Source organism: Mobula birostris, chromosome 6 (genome assembly GCF_030028105.1).
Source record: "Mobula birostris isolate sMobBir1 chromosome 6, sMobBir1.hap1, whole genome shotgun sequence".
NCBI classification, from domain to species: domain Eukaryota; kingdom Metazoa; phylum Chordata; class Chondrichthyes; order Myliobatiformes; family Myliobatidae; genus Mobula; species Mobula birostris.
In genome coordinates, this window is record NC_092375.1 from 66,456,662 (window position 1) to 66,474,932 (window position 18,271).

Genomic DNA, 18,271 nt, shown 5'->3' on the forward strand with positions numbered 1-18,271 from the left:
TTTTCCCAGGATACTGACTCACCAGCAGCTGGACTTCCAGATGCAGATGTATTTTTAGCACATTCAATTGAAACATCCTGACTGCATTCGATGGTCTCCATTTAACGAATTATGTGATTTCTAAAACCAAATGGTTGCACCATTGATAATTGGTGTGTCATATTAAAGGGGGTGAATACTTCTGCAATCAATTCTTTTGCGTTCTATAATTGTAATTAATTTAGATCACTTTATAGGGATCTGTTTTCACTTTGACATGAAGGAGTCTTTTTCTGTTGATCAGTATGTCAAAAAAGCCAAATTAAATCCACTCTGATTCAATGTTGTAAAACAATAAAACATTAAAATTTCTGGGGGGGGGGGGGGGAATGAATACTTTTTATAAGCACTGTATACCAGATTGTATACTTATTTCTTAAAAAAATATCTTCACACTGCACTGGAAAACCTGAATTTTTAATAAAAGCAATATCTGAATGACTATAGTTTCTTTGGCTACAGCCTTTGCAGACTGTATACAGCTCAATAATAAATCCCGGCAGTCATTGATTTGGACTTTTGGTCTTCAAATACTCAACTGAACTTCAAGTTATACCTTGGGGTTAATGCCATTCACCAGAAAGTGCAGGGATGGAGGAATCATCAGCTGGTTCAAAAGCATAATAGGCAAACAGAATGAGTATTGCTCTGAGAAACTAAAATTCAAATATGCCTTAATAAAAAATGTCATTACAAGAGAAATAGGTACTTGAGCTTGGATGATGAATAATAATGAATATGTGGCAAACTGTACAAATAATCTAGGTTCCAAACAATTCCCATTTCTGGAGTAAGCATTCCTCTGATCCATAGTTCATGCACACTAATTAATTTTTAATCAATTCACCTACGCAACAACTATAATAATAAAGTGGATGCTACTTCCAGCTTGCACATGAGCCCTGGAACAAGGCATTTGTAGTTTGACAAAATGTTTCATTTTTGGTTTGTTTATGCTCTTGGCCCCACTAAACAACCCCCAAGGAAACAACAGCAATAGTGGTATTTGATATCTGATCTGTGTGGCTTTCCTTATTAATATGAGAATCTCACCCCTAACTCGCAAGCTGTGAGCTCTGCAAGTAGAACAAGTGAAGCTCACACTTCAGGTGCTGTCATGTGACTGCCTCAGGGCCCAAGTTGAGATTTTTGTTCTGATTATTTGTGGTTCCTGTACCATATAGCGTCTTTCTCTTGAGTATGCACATTTCCTACTGAGTTTCCATGTGATGGCTTTGGAGGAAGAGAAAGGTGCAATTCCTTATATTCAATGCAGTAAATCACCCATGTTCTCAGCTGCCTTATGATGGAAAATTGCCTCAAGTCAGAAAACACTGTAGATGCTTCGCAGGAAAACAAGCTTCCCAAGGTGAAAGTAATGCCAGTTCACGTTTTAAGGCACAAGACTCTACTTAACTGCCTTCAACTTCTTTTGATTGAATAGTCTGTCAAGAATGACCAGGCAAAATTTCTCTCTCCCAAAATAAATCAGGTAAATTTTCCTGACTTAGACAGAATATTGCTACTCTAGCAATTTACAATTTCCAGTGGGCTCTACTCCATTATTAGATGTCCTAAAATGGTTGCCAATTTAGTCATAAAGCTACAGTACTGTGCAAAGGTCTGAGTTAGGCACCCAAGGTTTTGTTGTATAATGTTTGTTTTAGACGTTTATCTTTTACCTTCTGTATGAGGGTGAAGGTAGAAAAGAGCAAATTTTAGATTTCTAAACATTCATTTTCCAAAACAAGTGTTTGCATTTTGTTAAAAAAACAGTAACATATTATTTATAGACCACTTTTCAAATAAAAACTTGATTACTTTGTAAGCATATAGCACAGTGCATGATTAAACAAAGATAACAAACAGGTTACTAATGATCAATGACATAATGATTGAATGAACTAAAATGATTAACTGAAACAGAAAGACATATAGAAGGAATCAAACTGGGAGAAAGTGAGGATGTGACAGTTTAGTCTTCAAGTCATCAATTCTTACATTGTGGCACAAGTATGAGCATAGCAACAAGGCACAAGGCAGTCATCCTGCATAAACGAAGTGTCTCCCAAGCAGAAATTTCGCAGCAGATAGGAGTTTCAAGATGTACTGAAGAAGCACTAAGAAAAAGACAAGGTTGAGAACCAGAAAAAGTGTTCAGCTACAGAAATTGAGTGCAGCAGATGAGAGATAAATCTGACTTTCTTTCTAAATCAAACGAAGTCCAGCACTACTATCAGCTCTGAACTCACAGAAATCACTGGAACCCAATACACCCCTCTACAATTTGGAGAAGTTTTGCCCGAAATAGCCTTCACGGAAGAGATGTTGCCAAAAAGCCATTTCTCTGAAGTGGAAACAAAGCCAAGAGACTCACCTAAAGCACAAGGACTGGGATCCTGAACCATGGCAGAAAATGCTCTGGACTGACAAGACAAAATTTGAAAATTTTGGCTCAAACAGCAGGCAGTTTGTCTGTAGAAGACCACATGAATAAGTGTATACACCCAACAGTGAAGCAGGGTGTGGAGGCTCCCTGCAGATTTGAAGCTACATTTCTGCAAATGGAGTTGGTGATCTGGTCTGAATTAATGGAATCCTCAATTCTGAGATGTACAAGCAGATTCTCATCCATCATGCAGTACTACCAGGTCGGTGTCTGATCAGTCCCAACTTCATTCTGCAGCAGGACAATGACCCCAAGCACACAGCCAAGATCACAAAGAACTATTTTTATGAACTATCTTCAGTGAAAAGAACAAGGAGCTCTGCAATAGATGGTGTGGCTGCACAAAGCCCTGTTCTCAACATCATCGAGGCTGTCTGGGATTACCTGGAGAGACAGAAGCAAGCAAGGCAGCCAATGTCTGGAGAAGAACTGTGGCTTGTTCTCCAAGATGCTTGCAGAAACTACCAGCTGATTTTCTTATAAAATTGCACAACAGTGTACTTACGAGAATTGAAGCAGTTTGAAAGGCCAAGGGTGGTCACACCAAATATTGATATGATTTAGTTTTTATTGTTTATTGCTCTTCATATAAATTTCCTGATGCTTAGAAATATTTATCTTATTATTTTTGAAGTCATCTTCACTTTACAGAATTATTTTTACATGCGCCTAAGACTTTTGCACACTAGAATCAGGCCCTTTGGCCCAGTTCATCTGATCACAATGTCTATCTAAGCAAGTCTCATTTGGCTGCACTTGGCTTTTATCTCTCCTCCCTTCCCCATCCATGTACTATTAAAAAGTATTTTAAACATTGTAATTGTGCCCATTTCTTCAGCTTCCTTTGGCAGTTTGTTCCATATACTAACACACCCTTTAAAGAAAATTTTCCCTCATGTCCTTTTTAAATTTTTCCCCTCCCATCTTAAATCAATGTCTTCTAGTTTTAGACTCCACTACCCTGGGGCAAAATTTTAACTATCCACCTTCACACTCTTTAAACTCTCAGCTGACTAAACTCCACTGGGGTGGGGTGGGGATGGGGGGAGAAGAGAGAGAATAAAATCTCCCAGCCTATCTAATCTTTTCTTTTAAATGGATCAGAAATATTTTAAAACTAATAAAAACTAATTCAATTTTTCATTGAAATATTTTTAATATATTAAACTAAATGCACTCTTAAATTTAAATTACATACAAGTAATTTAATACGAAGTAAAAATAAATCTGACAAACTAGAAGCATTCTACCTCATCTTTCCCTTAATTCTTAGCAGCAGAATGAAAGAACTTGAGGAAACTCACCTTGTGGAGGATGAAAAAGAAGCCCAAGTGATAAGGATTCTCACTGCTAGCAGGAGACAACCAGAATGTTGGGACTTCCCACATCCATGTCAGAGTACTGAAACCTGCACGTGCTTGCCTTGGAAATTTCAACAGTTCTGCTTGAAGCTGCCAGCAAGATCCAGCAAAATCTGGAACAATGGCACAGAGACAAACTGAATCTTCTAATAGATGCCACTATCACTGGTGGGGGGAACGGGATTGCTCTGTGAGCTGGCATAGACTCAATTGACTGAAATGTCCAGTTTCTATATCATAAATGGACATCAAACTATGTGGAGCCCAAATTAATTAATTCTCTGTCACAATAATGAATTTTACCCTTGCTCTCTTTCTTTTTTCCTGCTCTATTTAACAAAATATACAACCAGAAGATACATCCTTTAACATAACCTCCATGACCTCCAAAATTGTAGCTAACCTATTTGTTCCTCTTCCTCTGGTATTACTGTGCATTCCATCACCTGCCATCACTCTAAATTCTGGTCTAATCTTTCTCAGTTAGAAGTTATCTTTTATCCATGATGTTGCAAATTTCACAATTACTATTTGCATTTCCAAATTACTTACACGGCATACTCAGTAAATCCAAGAACTATATTAGAATCAATGAAAGATGGTACCCAGCAGGGTGGACAACTAACCAATATGCAAAATGCAACAAACTGTGCAAATACAAAAAGAGATAATAATAATAATAGTAAGTATCATCAAGAGCATGAGATGAAGAGTCATTGAAAGTGAGTCAATAGGTTGTGGGATCAGTTCAGTGACAGTGAAGTTGAATGAAGTTACCCCTCTGGTTCAAGAACCCGATGGTTGAGGGGTAATAACTGTTCCTGAACCTGGTCGTGAGAGTCATGAGGCTCCTGTACCTTCTTCCTAATGGCAGCAGCAAGGAGAGAGCATAAACTTGGAGGTTTTTGTATTTACTGAGTATGCCCGCAAGAAAACAAATCTCAGGTTTGTATATGGTGACATAAATGTATTTCGATAATACATTTGCATTGCACTTTAATTTTTGATCCATACAAAATTCAATCAATGAATTAAAAACATCCTTAGCCCCTTGAGACTTCTAACTTTGATCTCTAAACAATCTTTAAAATATCTTAACAAATTTATCTGTTTTATTTTCTCTCACACTATCATCATAATCTTTCATTATTCAAGCAAGTCAAATGCTTGTCTTGTTAGTGCAGTCCATCACCTTGCTTCTAGTAATCAAACATGTACTAATGTAGAGGCTATTTATTATCCTGAATTGTAAACATCTCTTCCATCATCGAGCCTTGTCTTATGAATTTTACAGTTTTCTCGTTTTCAGATCACAGACCTTGGTCTGGTCAGCTTGGTTAAAGAAAGAATGCTTTACTGCCTTGAACAGGTTTAACCCACCTTCCTTTTTCTGATGCTCTGATTAATTACATTTAAACAAATGAATTACTCACTCCGCACCATTCCCCCTTCTTGGAGATTTGACCATTTTTCTATTATATGCTTCTGTCACTTAAAAGATACAGTAATTAAATCTGAAATACTGGCACAAGTATATCAAACCAACATTGTTACTTCATATCTTCTAGATTAATGATTAGAATTCCTAAACATCAATTTTCCTCATAAACAAGCTCTGACTCCTCAATTAAAACAGAAATGATGGAAACACAACGCAAATTATATAGCATCTGTGGAGGTAGAGATAGTTGATCTTCCAGATTAACCTTTCCTAAGAACTTCTGACTTTGTGGTTACACCTTTCGTATCCTCTTTCAGATTTCTTGTCAAAAATTTTCTCCCTGCTATTCCTCTTCTCCATCATCTAAGTCACAAATAAAAATGCTACCAAAGGAGCAAATGGAGGCAAGACCAGGAACTCCTCATGTCAAGAAGGTGCCGTCTATGACAGCAATGTAGCGAACACCAAATTGGCACTGTATCAAATTAAAAGCTCGTGTACAAAGTCGCAAAGAGTAGTGGGAGACTGGAGGATTGGGAAAACTTTAAAAACCAACAGAGAACAACTAAACAAGAAATAAGGAAAGGGAAGATAGAGAATGAAAGTAAATCAACACAAAATATAAAAACAGATAGCAAAAGTTTTTATAAATATATAAAGTGGAAGAAGGTGGCTAAAGTCAACGAAGGTCCCTTGGAAGACAAGAAGGGGAAATTGATACTGGGCGATAAGATAATGGCTGAGGCATTGAACGACTATTTTATGTCGGTCTTCACGGTGGAGGACACGTCTAATATGCCAAAGAAGGATGTTATGGACAAAATGGGAGGTGAGGACCTCGATAAAATCACTGTCACAAAAGAGATAGTGATGAGCAAACTAGAGGGCCTGAAGGTAGATAAGTCCACTGGTTATGATGGGATGCATCCCAGGGTGCTGAAGGAATTGGCGGAGGTTATAATAGATGCGTTGATAATCTCTCGACTCTGGGCAGGTCTGGGTAGATTGGAAGAGAGCAAATGTCACGCCACATTTTTAAAATGGATGTAGGCAAAAGACGGGCAACTATAGGCCAGTTAGCTTAACATCTGTAGACAGGGTAAGTGCTTGAAGCTGTCATAAAGTAAGAAATAGCAAAACATTTAGAAAGGAGTGGTTCCATCGGACAGGCGCGGCATGCATTCAGAAAGGGCAGGTCCTGTTTGACAAACTTACTGGAGTTCTTTGAGGACATAATGAGTGCAGTGGATAGAGGGGAACAGGTGAATGTCGTATACTTGGATTTCCAGAAGGCGTTTGATAAGGTGCCGCACAAGAGACTTATAAATAAGATATGGATGCATGGAGTTGAATGAAGGGTATTGGCATGGATAGTGGATTGGTTAACCAATAGAAGGCAGAGAGTCGGTTTAAATAGGTGTTTCTCCAGTTGGCAGTCGGTGGTGAGTGGGGTGCCACAGGGGTCGGTGCTGGGCCCGCAGATGTTTACCATTTACTTTGATGATTTGGAAGAGGGGACTGAGTGTAGTGTAGCAAAATTTGCTGATGACACTAAACTTGAGTGGAGAAACAAATTGTACAGAGGATGTGGAGAGTCTGCAGAGGGATATAGATAGGTTAAGTGAGTGGGCCAAGGTCTGGCAGATGGAATACAACATTGGTAAATGCGAGATCATCCACTTTGGAAGGAATAATAGAAGAACAGATTATTTAAGTCGCCGTGGTTTCCATGCCATTGGAATCAGTTGATTGATTTGTGAAGTATCATGTGCTTCATGGAGTGCAACATCAAGTACACGTTAAACAAATACATGCACAGGCGTCTTCGTTCTGTGGGTCACTTCTTTCGAACGAAGGCCATCATCCTTAACCTTGAGGGATAACCACGACGACGATGACGGGATTTAAATGATGAAAGATTGCAGCATGCTGTTGTGCAGAGGGACTTGGGAGTGCTTGTTCATGAATCGCAAAAAGTTGGCTTGCAGGTATGACAGGTTATTAAGAAGGCAAACAGAATGTTGGCCTTCATTGCTAGAGGGATTGAATTCAAGAGCAGGGAGGTCATGCTGCAACTATACAGGGTACTGGTGAGGCCGCAACCTGGAGAACTGTGTGCAGTTCTGGACTCCATACTTGAGGAAGGATATACTGGCTTTGGAAGCAGCGCAGAGGAAATTCACCAGGTTGATTCCAGTGATGAAGGGGTTAACCTATGAGGAGAGATTGAGTCGCCTGGGACTATACTCTCTGGAATTCAGAAGAATGAGAGGGGATCTTGTAGAAACATACAAAATTTTGAAAGGGATAGATAAGATAGAAGTAGAAAAGTTGTTTCCATTGGTAGGTGAGACTAGAACTAGGGGACGTTGCCTCAAGATTCAGGGGAGAAGATTTAGGACGGAAATGAGGAGAAACTGTTTTCCCCAGAGAGTGGTGAATCTGTGGAATTCTCTTTCCAGGGAAGCAGTTGAGGCTTCCTCACTGAATATATTTAAGAAACAGTTAGATAGGTTTTGACATAGTAAGGGAATTAGGGGTTATGGGGTAAAGGCAGGTAGATGGAGCTGAGTTTACGGACAGATCAGCCACGATGGCTGAGCAGGCTCGATGGGCCCGATGGCCTACTCCTGTTCCTATTTCTTATGTTCTTACACAATTTTCTGCTTACCTCTCTTCTTCTTTCTGCATTTCTCTTATAAGAAGCTGAAAGTCACATCAGGTATGATCGATTGACTCTTTTGAACATCAGTAAGACGGCATTCAATCATAACATGCCACCTTTCTACCACTGGGACTCCCTGCTCACACAAACCACAGAAGGTTCATTCACCACACCAGCATTACCAAGGAAGCGTTGCCAGAGGTGAGGAAGAAGAGCCGGCCTCTTGGTTAGGTTAAGATGGGATGCAAATTGGCTACCGTTCCCTAGCGTACTCCTGGCCAATGTACAGTTCCTGCACAACAAGTTGTGTGATATGAGAGCCAGAATATCCTACCAACTGGAAACAAAGCTTGTGCTTTATTGAAATCTGGTTCTTGGAGGAAATACCGGATCAAGCCATCAAACCCATCAAGTTCTCTGTATTCTGAGCAGACAGGTCTAAAGACCTCTCTGGGAAAAGTAAAGGGGAGTGGGAGAAGTATGTTTCATGATGAACAATGGCTGGTGCAACTCAGGTAGTGCGCACCCCCTCAAATCGTTTTGTTCCCTGGATCTGGAGTACTTTATGCTGCTATGTTGACATTTCTGGCTGCCTAGAGAAATTGCTATTATTAAATCTGTTATTATTACAGCTGTGTACATCCCACCACAGGCCGATACCAACCTGGCTCTCAATAAACTGTACGAAACCATCAATATCCATGAAACCACACACCCAGAGGCTGCTTTCATCATCGCTGGAGGCTTTAACCAAGCGTCGCTAACCAGAGCTTGCCCAACATTCTGCCAATGAGCTGAGCACACAGAGAGGAAGCATACTTGACCACTTACCCAATGTCCTGCCAACACATAGAGCTGAGCACACAGGGAAGAAGCATACTTGACCACTGCTACTCTCCCTTCCACAACACCTACAAAGCACTTCTCTGGCCTCCGTTTGGAAAGTCTGACAATTCCCCCATCTTGTCCCTACCTGCCTACAGGCAGAAATTGAAGCAGGAAGCGGCCAGAGTGAAAACTATCCACTTCTGGTCCAACCAATCAGACTCTATGTTACAAAACTGTTTTGATAGTGTCACTTGGGAGGAATTTCAAGCTGAGAACATCCCTGAATGCACGGAGGTGGTCACAAGCTTCATTCGGAAGTGCATTGAAGATATTGTTCCCCAAGAATTGGTCCAGGTCTACCCAAACCAGAAGCCTTGGATAAATAGTTCAGTGCGTGTTGCTTGCAGCTCGAGAGATAAAGCCATCACCTCCAAATACCAACAGGAGCTCAAGAGGTGCCACTATGATTTATGTAAAGCCATTAAGGTGGCAAAACGGCAACACAGGAACAAAATCCAGTCACAACTTTGTGACAATGACACACACAGCGTATGGCAAGGACTGTACACCATTGCGGGCTTCAAGAGGAAACACAGCAGCACAGCCAAAATTGCCACCTCACTCCCGGACGAGCTCAACTATTTTTATGCTCGATTCGAGGTTGACAGGACTGAACCCACAAGCAGAACTGCCGACGAGACCTGCACCTTGGTCATCCCTGAGGCTGAGGTACGTAGAACATTCCAATGTGTCAACAGCCGTAAGGCAGCAGGGCAGGATGGCAGGATGGCATCCCAGGGCGCGTCCTTAAAGTGCACGCTGAACAGCTGGCTGGTATGTTTATGGACATTTTTAATCTCTCCCTCTCCCAGTGCGTAGTGCCCTTCTGTTTCAAATCGTTCATTAATGTCCTTGTACTTAAGAAAACCAGGGTAGCATGCCTGAACAAGTGGCGTCCTGTCACACTCACCTCAATTATAAGTAAATGCTTTGAGAGGCTGGTTAAAGACTACATCTGGAGTATGTTACCACTCATACTGGACCCCCTACAATCTGCCTACCAACGGAACTGGTCCACTGATGACGCCATGGTCACAGCTCTACCCACCGTCCTCACTCACCTGGAGAAGAGCATATGTTAGAATGCTGTTCCTGGACTACAGTTCAGCATTCAAAACCATAATTCCTTCTAGACCTCACAGGAAGCTCAGAGATCCCAGCCTGCCTCCCCACCTTGTGTAGCTGGATTCTAGACTTCCTATCGGATCTCCGACAGGTGGTAAGGATGGGCTCCCTCACCTCTACCCCTCTGACCATCAACACAACACAGGTGCCCAGCAGGGTTGTGTTCTGAGTCCTTTTCTCTACTCCCTTTACTCTCACGACGGTACAGCCACACACACCTCCAATCTGCTGATCAAATTTACAGATGACACGACTTTGTTTGGCCTTATTTCTAATCAGACAGCCTACAGAGGAGAGGTTGACACCCTGACACAGTGGTGCCAGGATAACAACCTCTCCCTCAATGTCCAAAGAACAAAAGAGCTAACTGTGGATCACAGGACAAGCAGAGACAGGCTCACCCCGATGAACATCAATGGGTCTACAGTTGAGAGGGCCAGTAGTTTCAGGCTCCTTGGTACACACATCACCAATTATCTCATCTGGACTGTACACACCAGTTTTGTGGCATAAAAAGCACAACAGCGTCTCTTCCACCTCAGGCAACTGAAGAAGTTTGGCATCGGCTCCCAAATCCTCAAAACCTTCTACAGGGGCACCATTGAGAGCATCCTGACTGGCTTTTTCACCACCTGGTATGGGAACTGCACCATCTTTGATAGCTGGGCACTGTAGAGAGTGGTACGGACAGCCCAGCGCATCTATGGACGTGAACTCCCCTCCATTAAGGACATTTATAGCAGCAGGAGCAGAACGAAGGCCTGGAAGATCATCAGGGACACCAGTCACCCCAACTATAAACCATTTCAGCTGTTTCCATGTGGCAAACGCTACCACAGCATTAAAATCAAGACCAACAGACATGGGACAGCTTCTTTCCACAAGCAGTTAAGACTTCCAAATTCACAAGTCTGTACATTGCTACGGAGTCATAACACAAAGATTTTTACTCCCTCACATTGTGGGATGGATGTAATTCTAATTCTAAATTCCAAACTTGATGGTCCATTCCACAAAAAGCTTTCATGTGGGAATTAAAAATGTCATAATTGTGCAGAAAATTTACTGTCCACTGATTTTTTTTTTGCTTTAAGCTTATTGCTGAAGCAGGCTTGAATTAACTGAGTACCAATGGCCTAAATGCAATTAATGTAATTTGATAATTCCCTTACACTTTTATGCACACAAAATAAATCTGAATGCAGCTTCTTGAAACACATGTAGTGCTAGTCTTATCTCGTGTGACGGGTCGCCTTGCTCTTTACGAGAAAATCAAATTACATAATACTACAATGATGATGCTCGTAAGCCATCAGAAGCTCTAGGTGTTGGAAGGAGGCAGTGGATAGAAAACACACTTCTGCGGTTAAATTTTGTTTATTAAAAATAGCAATATATAAAAGATATTTACATGAATAAGAACAATTCCAAATTCCAACAATCTGTTTAGGTTCCAAATCTCAGATAAGAACACCAAATTCCATTTTAGTTAGAATCATTAAGATTCATAAGAATAACCTTTATTACTTCAATTTCTCCAACTAATTAAATCTAGCATTATTCCCTATTTAAAGGTTTACAGACTAATATTTGCCTTTCTATTTATGCCTAGTTAGTTAGGAAACAAATTGAATTCCTAGTTTCTAAGTATTAACTTCAGTTTCATTTCAGGTCCGTATGTAAACAAATTCCACACTATACATCAGATCTATCTATATCTATATATATCATTCACTAACTTATCAAAGTCTTTGCAAAAATATTCAGTTCTTGCACAAAATGAAATTCAGGTTCTTCAAGTGAAATATAAACATATACATCCAACCATATTAAATCCTTGACATCTTGAAGCATTCCATTCTCACGCTGGTTCTTCGATCTTGGATGTTTCTGTTTCTTGGTTCATTGAAGGCCTGGTTACACAGTTGAAATCTTGGATACTACCCTCTGTCGATATAGTCTCGCTATAGCTGATGCTCATCACAGCCATAGCTTCAATAAATCTTTTATCAATATCATCTCTCATCCAGGGGTTTCACCCTGAGGATTTCCAGTAAGTAGGGTAGAGATACTAACTACTAACTCCACTTTTAACAGTATTTATCCTTAGTTAGCTTCTATAGTTCGCTGTGTTTCTATCATTTGTCCACGCCTGCCTCAGCCACGCCTTGTTCTTGCATAGCTATTTTTTTCCAAGTTCTCTTTTTCTAAAATTTGGTAAACCTTGGTTTCATCCCTTCACGGGTGGAGCTTTCTAACATTACATAGAAACATAGAAAACATACAGCACAATACAAGCCCTTCGGCCCACAAAGCTGTGCCAAACATGTCCTTACCTTAGAAATTACCTAGGGTTACCCACAGCCCTCTATTTTTCTGAGCTCTATGTACCTGTCCAGGAGTCTCCTAAACCACCTCACACTTATCTGGGTTGATCTCCATCTGTCACTTCTCAGCCCAGTTTCGCATCCTATCAGTGTCCCGCTGTAACCTCTGACAGCCCTCCACACTATCCACAACACCTCCAACCTTTGTGTCATCAGCAAATTTACTAACCTATCCCTCCACCTCCTCATCCAGGTTATTTATAAAAATCACAAAGAGAAGGGGTCCCAGAACAGATCCCTGAGGCACACTACTGGTCACCAACCTCCAAGCAGAATATGACCCATTTACGACCACTCTTCACCTTTCGTGGGCAAGCCAGCTCTGGATCCACCAAGCAATGTCCCCTTGGATCCCATGGCTCCTTACTTTCGCAATAAGCCTCGCATCTTAAACATTTTTGAGCTTAATTAACCGGGGATACATTGTACTGCAAATCTAAAAGCAAGCTCTGCACCAGGAATCGAAATAACCTGAGCTGCAAGGAAACTACTTCAAATACACAGTAAGGTGGAAGCTAGTCTAGTTTCATGATCCACACTTGTTGAACAACAGTAAGAAATATACTTAATGAATATATGGTTATTAAATATTAATAACATACCTCCTTCGAACCATTCTCCAGTTTCTGTACAAGATCATCCCAACGTTGAGCCAGTTCATCAAGCCTTGCCTTAATCTTCTGAGCCACAGCTTTGTTGTGTAGAGAGGCAAGAAGATCCTGACTGAGGGCACAAAGCTTGTCCATTGTCTGCCGTTTCTGCTCCAGCTCTCCTTTTAGCATCTGGTGATTATGAAAAGAAAGCAACTGAAAAAGGCAGTTAACAAATAAATAGATCAGAGGTACACTAATGTACAAGCAGTTGAAATACTGCATTTCTCTCATTCCCAGGAATAAATCAGGAATAAAGAAGAATTTCTCCAGTAGCCTTTCACCCCTCACAGAGCATAAATAATTCGATAAAATTAATATGCAAATATTTCACTGAACTATCTATCTTTATTTCAGTTGAGAGTTAATAACTTTTATATAAAAAAAATTCAGTACCTCCTATACATAATAAGCTGGTGACTGACTGTATACCCGTGGTCTTCTGTTGCTACAGTCCATCCACTTCAAGGTTTGGTATGTTGTGCATTCAGTGATGCTCTTCTGCACACCATTGTTGTACACATGGTCATTTGAGTTACTGTCGTCTTCCTGTCAGCTTGAAGCATTCTCCTCTGACAACTCTCATTAATAAGGCATTTTCACCCACAGAACTGCCACTCACTGGATGTTTCTTTTCTTTTTAGCACCATTCACTGTTGTGAAAATCCCAGGAGATACTCAAACAGTCCTGCCTGGCACCAACAATTACTCCATGGTCAAAGTTACTTACATCAAATTTCTTCCTCATTCTGGTCTGATTCCCTTGACCATGTCTACATGCTTTTATGCATTGAATTACTGCACATATTTGATGGATTAGATATTTGCATTAACAAGCAGGTGTAATGGTGTACTTAAAGTGTCATTGACTGTATTTATGTACACCTTGATAGTATTCCAATGTTTGGCCAACTTATTTCCATCTTTCAGGGTATGTAACTGTCAGTTTACATGTTAAGCAAGCACATGGTACCTCACATTGTCAAATATCTCTGCTGAAGTAAATGGGATCTACAAAACTGACTACTCAGATGTAGTCAAAGCTTGGCAACTCTCCTTCTAATTCTCTCAAAGTTTTGAACCACTGCCATTGCACACCCCCATGAGAAATATGCTTCACCCAAGGTCCACTGATTCATGGCACGTTAACAGGTTTAAGGCTCTGCATGTGACCATGTCATTCTCTGCAAATCATTTTGTGATCTCAGATCACCAGAATAGTAACACAATAAAAACAGGGAAGGAGAGAAAGTGTGAAGATAACTCCATATTTAAGGAAATGTAATGAGAAAGGTGGAAAGAGAAAACTGAGAGCTACAGTACATAGGAAGCTGGTTGGGATTTGATCAGAGGTGAGACAGGAGTGCAGATAATGGAAGTTCTGTGAGGAAAGGAAGAAGATGGAATTATAGCCACTTGGAGGTCAGTAACTTCAGAGTGAAGTTGAGAAGTATTTATTAGGAACAGCAGGAATAAAATCTCCACAGATTCAAGATTTCTACTGATTTGAGAATATCTTAACTGATTGAGCTTTAGAATTTTTCAGTCAAATGAAGTTTAATGCAGCCTTGCGTCATCAACATATGCTACTGATCCAGATGGATGCCTTCTTACTTTGTCTGATTTATTAGGGAACTAAAAGCAGGAAAAGACCACATAATTGCAAATAAAGTGAAAGATATCAATTGTCATCTTCTCCAGAAAGGTGCCAAATAGAGACAGCAGTAAATAACATTACTTAATTTGTGAGAGATGAAGATGTTTTCATTGAGCTCCATGCTCGATGAAACAGAGATTTCCATATGCGCTTATAAACTTAATATGCAGTATGTAAATTGCCTTATCATTATCACAGGTTCAGTGAAAATTTTGTCTGGCATACCATTCATACAGATCAATTCATTACAACTGTGCACTGAGCCAGCAAAGGTAAAAACAATAACAGTGTAAAAAATAGTGTTACAACCAGAAAGAACATGCAGCACAGGTGAACAATAAGGTGGAAGGTCATAATGACATTGATTGTGAAGTTAAAAGTTTGTTTTATCAGACAAGGGAACCTTTCAATAGTTCTATAACAGTGTGATAGAAGCTGTTTTTAAATCTGGTCCTTACACGCTATCTTATGGGAGGTAGGAGGTGGGAGGAGAGAATACCCAGGGTGGGTGCAGTCTTTGAACAGGTTGGCTGCTATACTGAGACAGTGAGAGGTGAAGACAGAGCCCACGGTGGGGTGGCTGTTGTTTGTGATGTGTTGAGCTGTGTCCATAATCCTCTGCAGTTTTTTGAAGGCACAGGTAGAGTAGGTGCATCTGGATGGGATCCTTTCAATGGTGCATCAACAAAAGTTGGTGAAGGTCAATAGGGTCTCACGCCAAACTTATTTAGCTTCTAAGCAAGTAGAGGGACTGGTGTGCCTTCTTGGCAATGACATCTATGCGGTTGGACTAGGAAACACTATTGGTGACAATCACTCCTCGGAACTTGAAGCTCTCAACCTTGGCAACATTGATGCAGACAACAGGATGTGCATCGCCACCTCCCTGAGGTGAATTACCAGATCTTTAGTTTTACTGCCATTGAAGGAAAGGTTGCTGTCATGATATCCTGTCACTAGGCTCTCCATGTCTTTTCTGTACTCTGACTCATCATTATTTAAAATAGCACCCACTACAGTGGTATCATCTGCAAACAGATGTTAGAACAGAATCTGGCCACACGGTTGTGACTGTATAGGGAGTAGAATGAGTTACTGGGGAAGTAGTGTTGTGGAGGGTAATCATAGCAGAAGTGTTGACCATTATCATTACTGATGGTGATCTGTTGGTCTGGAAGTCAAAGACCCAGTTGCAAAGGGAGGTGTTGAGTCCCAGGTCTCAGAGTTCAGAGATAAGTTTGCTTAGAATTACTGTATTGAAGGAAGACCTGTAGTCAATAAACAATGGTCTAACACAGGTGTCATTACTGTCCAGATGCTCAAGAGATGAGTACTGGGCCAGGGAGATGGTGCCTGATACATACCTGTTCTGGCGGTAGGCAAATTGCACTAGGTCGAGGTTGTCTGGGAGGCCGGAGTTAACATCTGCCATGACAAGCATCTCTAAGCACTTCATGATGGTGAACGTTAGAACCACCAGGCAGTGATTAAAGCATGTTACATTGTTTTTCTTAGATACCAGGATGACAGTGGTCTTCTGAAAGTTAAGTGGGAACCTCAGAACACCACAACCAGCTGATCTGAGCAGGATCTAAGACACAGCGAGGGACACTATCCAGGCCAGATGCTTTCCGCAGATTCACCATCTGGAAGACTGACATGACATCAGCAACTGTGACTGTGGGTTCAGGTGTACTGGAGGTTCTTGAGGTGGTTGATGACATTCCTATCCCCTTAGGTTCAAAATGAGCATAAAATGTGTTAAACTCATTGAGAAGGTATGTGCCGTTTTCAGCAACGATGCCCGACTTTGATTTGGAGCCCATTATAGCATGTAAGCTAGGCCACAACTGACGGTTCATCAAGGATTTGATCTCTTGACATTCCTAATGGCTTTCTGAAGGTTGTATAACAATTTCTTGTACAGTTTAGGGCCACCAGATTTGAGTGCCACAGTCCTAGACTTCACTAGGGAGTAGATGTTCTGGTTCATCCATGGGTTCCAATTTGTAAACATTTAGATTGTCCTTGTATGTTGCTCATAAAATGATTTTGTCGCATAGGGAGGGAAGTTGTAGATCAGGTAATCATTTTGAAGAATGCCTTCATTGGTCTGCTATCCAGGCTCAAGTACACTTATTTTAATTCTCTTCCCCAGATTGACTTCAGGTTTCAAATGATAAATGCAGCTTTCATTTAGTTCCGATAACAAAATCAGTACATCAGTACATCAGTTAAAAATTACATTACTCAGTTGTGTTTAAAGGCCACAGATCCGAAATGCTCATCCTGCAGCTCTCTGAAGAAGGTGTACCTGATCTGCTAAGTATTTGTGGTAGGTTTTGTATTTAGTTTTTGCATTGTTCAGGAGGAACATCACCACTCAACCACATATTTTAAAGTTCGATACTTGGCAGGAGGGTATCAAACCCATTATATCTCTTAGAAGTTTTCCATTTGCAGTTAGAAGTCAGGGACCCTGGCTGGCTTTACACCTCCAGGCAGAACAGTGTTAAATGAATTTAGAAGTGCACTGTATGACAAAAAAAATTTGAAAGGTTAATGGATACTATTTTTCATCACAAAAGGGCTGGAATGTAAATGACAGAGAGTACAAAACTCCATTAAGATTGCATCTGGAATACTATGTTTAGATCTGGATGATCGTCTCAGGCTACGTCCACACTAGACTGGATAAATCCATAACCAAAGCTTTTTCTCTTCGGTTTTACCCTCTGTCCACAATGAAACAGTGTTTTCCTCCCCGAAAAACGGAGCTTTTCTAAAATGCTCTCCAGAGTGTGTAAATCTGAAAAAGACGGTTGGGCGGTATTGTGTGTACGGGGTAACCAGAGTTTTTTTAAAAACGCTGTCATGACATGCCAGAACAGATGGTGGCGGCAGCACGGCATTTCATTGTTTTCTTGAATGCAGCCTCCAACGCCACAACAACAATGGCCGACAGCTTCATGCGTGTGTTGTTTACTTTATTGTCTACATTAATAGCTGCTTTTTCCAGCGAAGGTTTTCTCTGTATTCCTCAAGGACGTTGTTGAAAACTTTCTTTCACTGTTGTTGTAGGTACTCTAGTTTTTGACCAATGGAAATGGCACAACGCTGCCATGGAAACCGAAATAGTATACCATTTCCACTTCGCTTGTTTTCTGTAGATGTGTCCAGCACATGCCCAGTAGGAGGAGATTCGCCCAAATACCCGTTTTAATGTGGACGAAGCTATTTTCAAAATCACCTGGTGTGGACGCTTATTGTTTTCAGACGAAACCGGCATTTTCAAAATTATCTGGTCAAGTGTGGACATAGAGTTAGTTTTGAAAGAGTGCAGCGCCACTGTGGTTAAAAGATTAAATTAAGAAGACAGGGTGCACAGTTCTATTCCATTGACTATAAAAGAAAAAGTAATGATTTCATTGCTGTATTTAAAGAACTTGAATGATAGGAGAGGAAGTGGGAGGGGGTGGGTGGAGAGTGGGGGGGCCACGAGTTGGGGGACAACGTGAGTCAGGGGGGCGGCCTGGGGGGGCCACGTGTTGGGTGGTGTGTGGGGGGGGTGGAAGGGGAGGGGTGGTGAGTGGGTTCAAGTGGGGAGGG

The 18,271-nt window shown here is 41.0% G+C and overlaps 1 protein-coding gene across 12 annotated transcripts in view; it reads right to left on the minus strand.

Annotated features, from left to right (window-relative positions):
- The window catches only part of dmd (dystrophin), a 1,961,093-nt gene that overhangs the window by 1,217,676 nt on the left and 725,146 nt on the right, over positions 1–18,271 (minus strand). For all 12 annotated transcript variants that reach the window (XM_072260552.1, XM_072260560.1, XM_072260554.1 and 9 more), the window contains one exon: positions 12,958–13,137. In XM_072260552.1, coding sequence (XP_072116653.1) covers positions 12,958–13,137 — 180 coding nt within the window. The remainder of the gene's footprint in view (positions 1–12,957; positions 13,138–18,271) is intronic.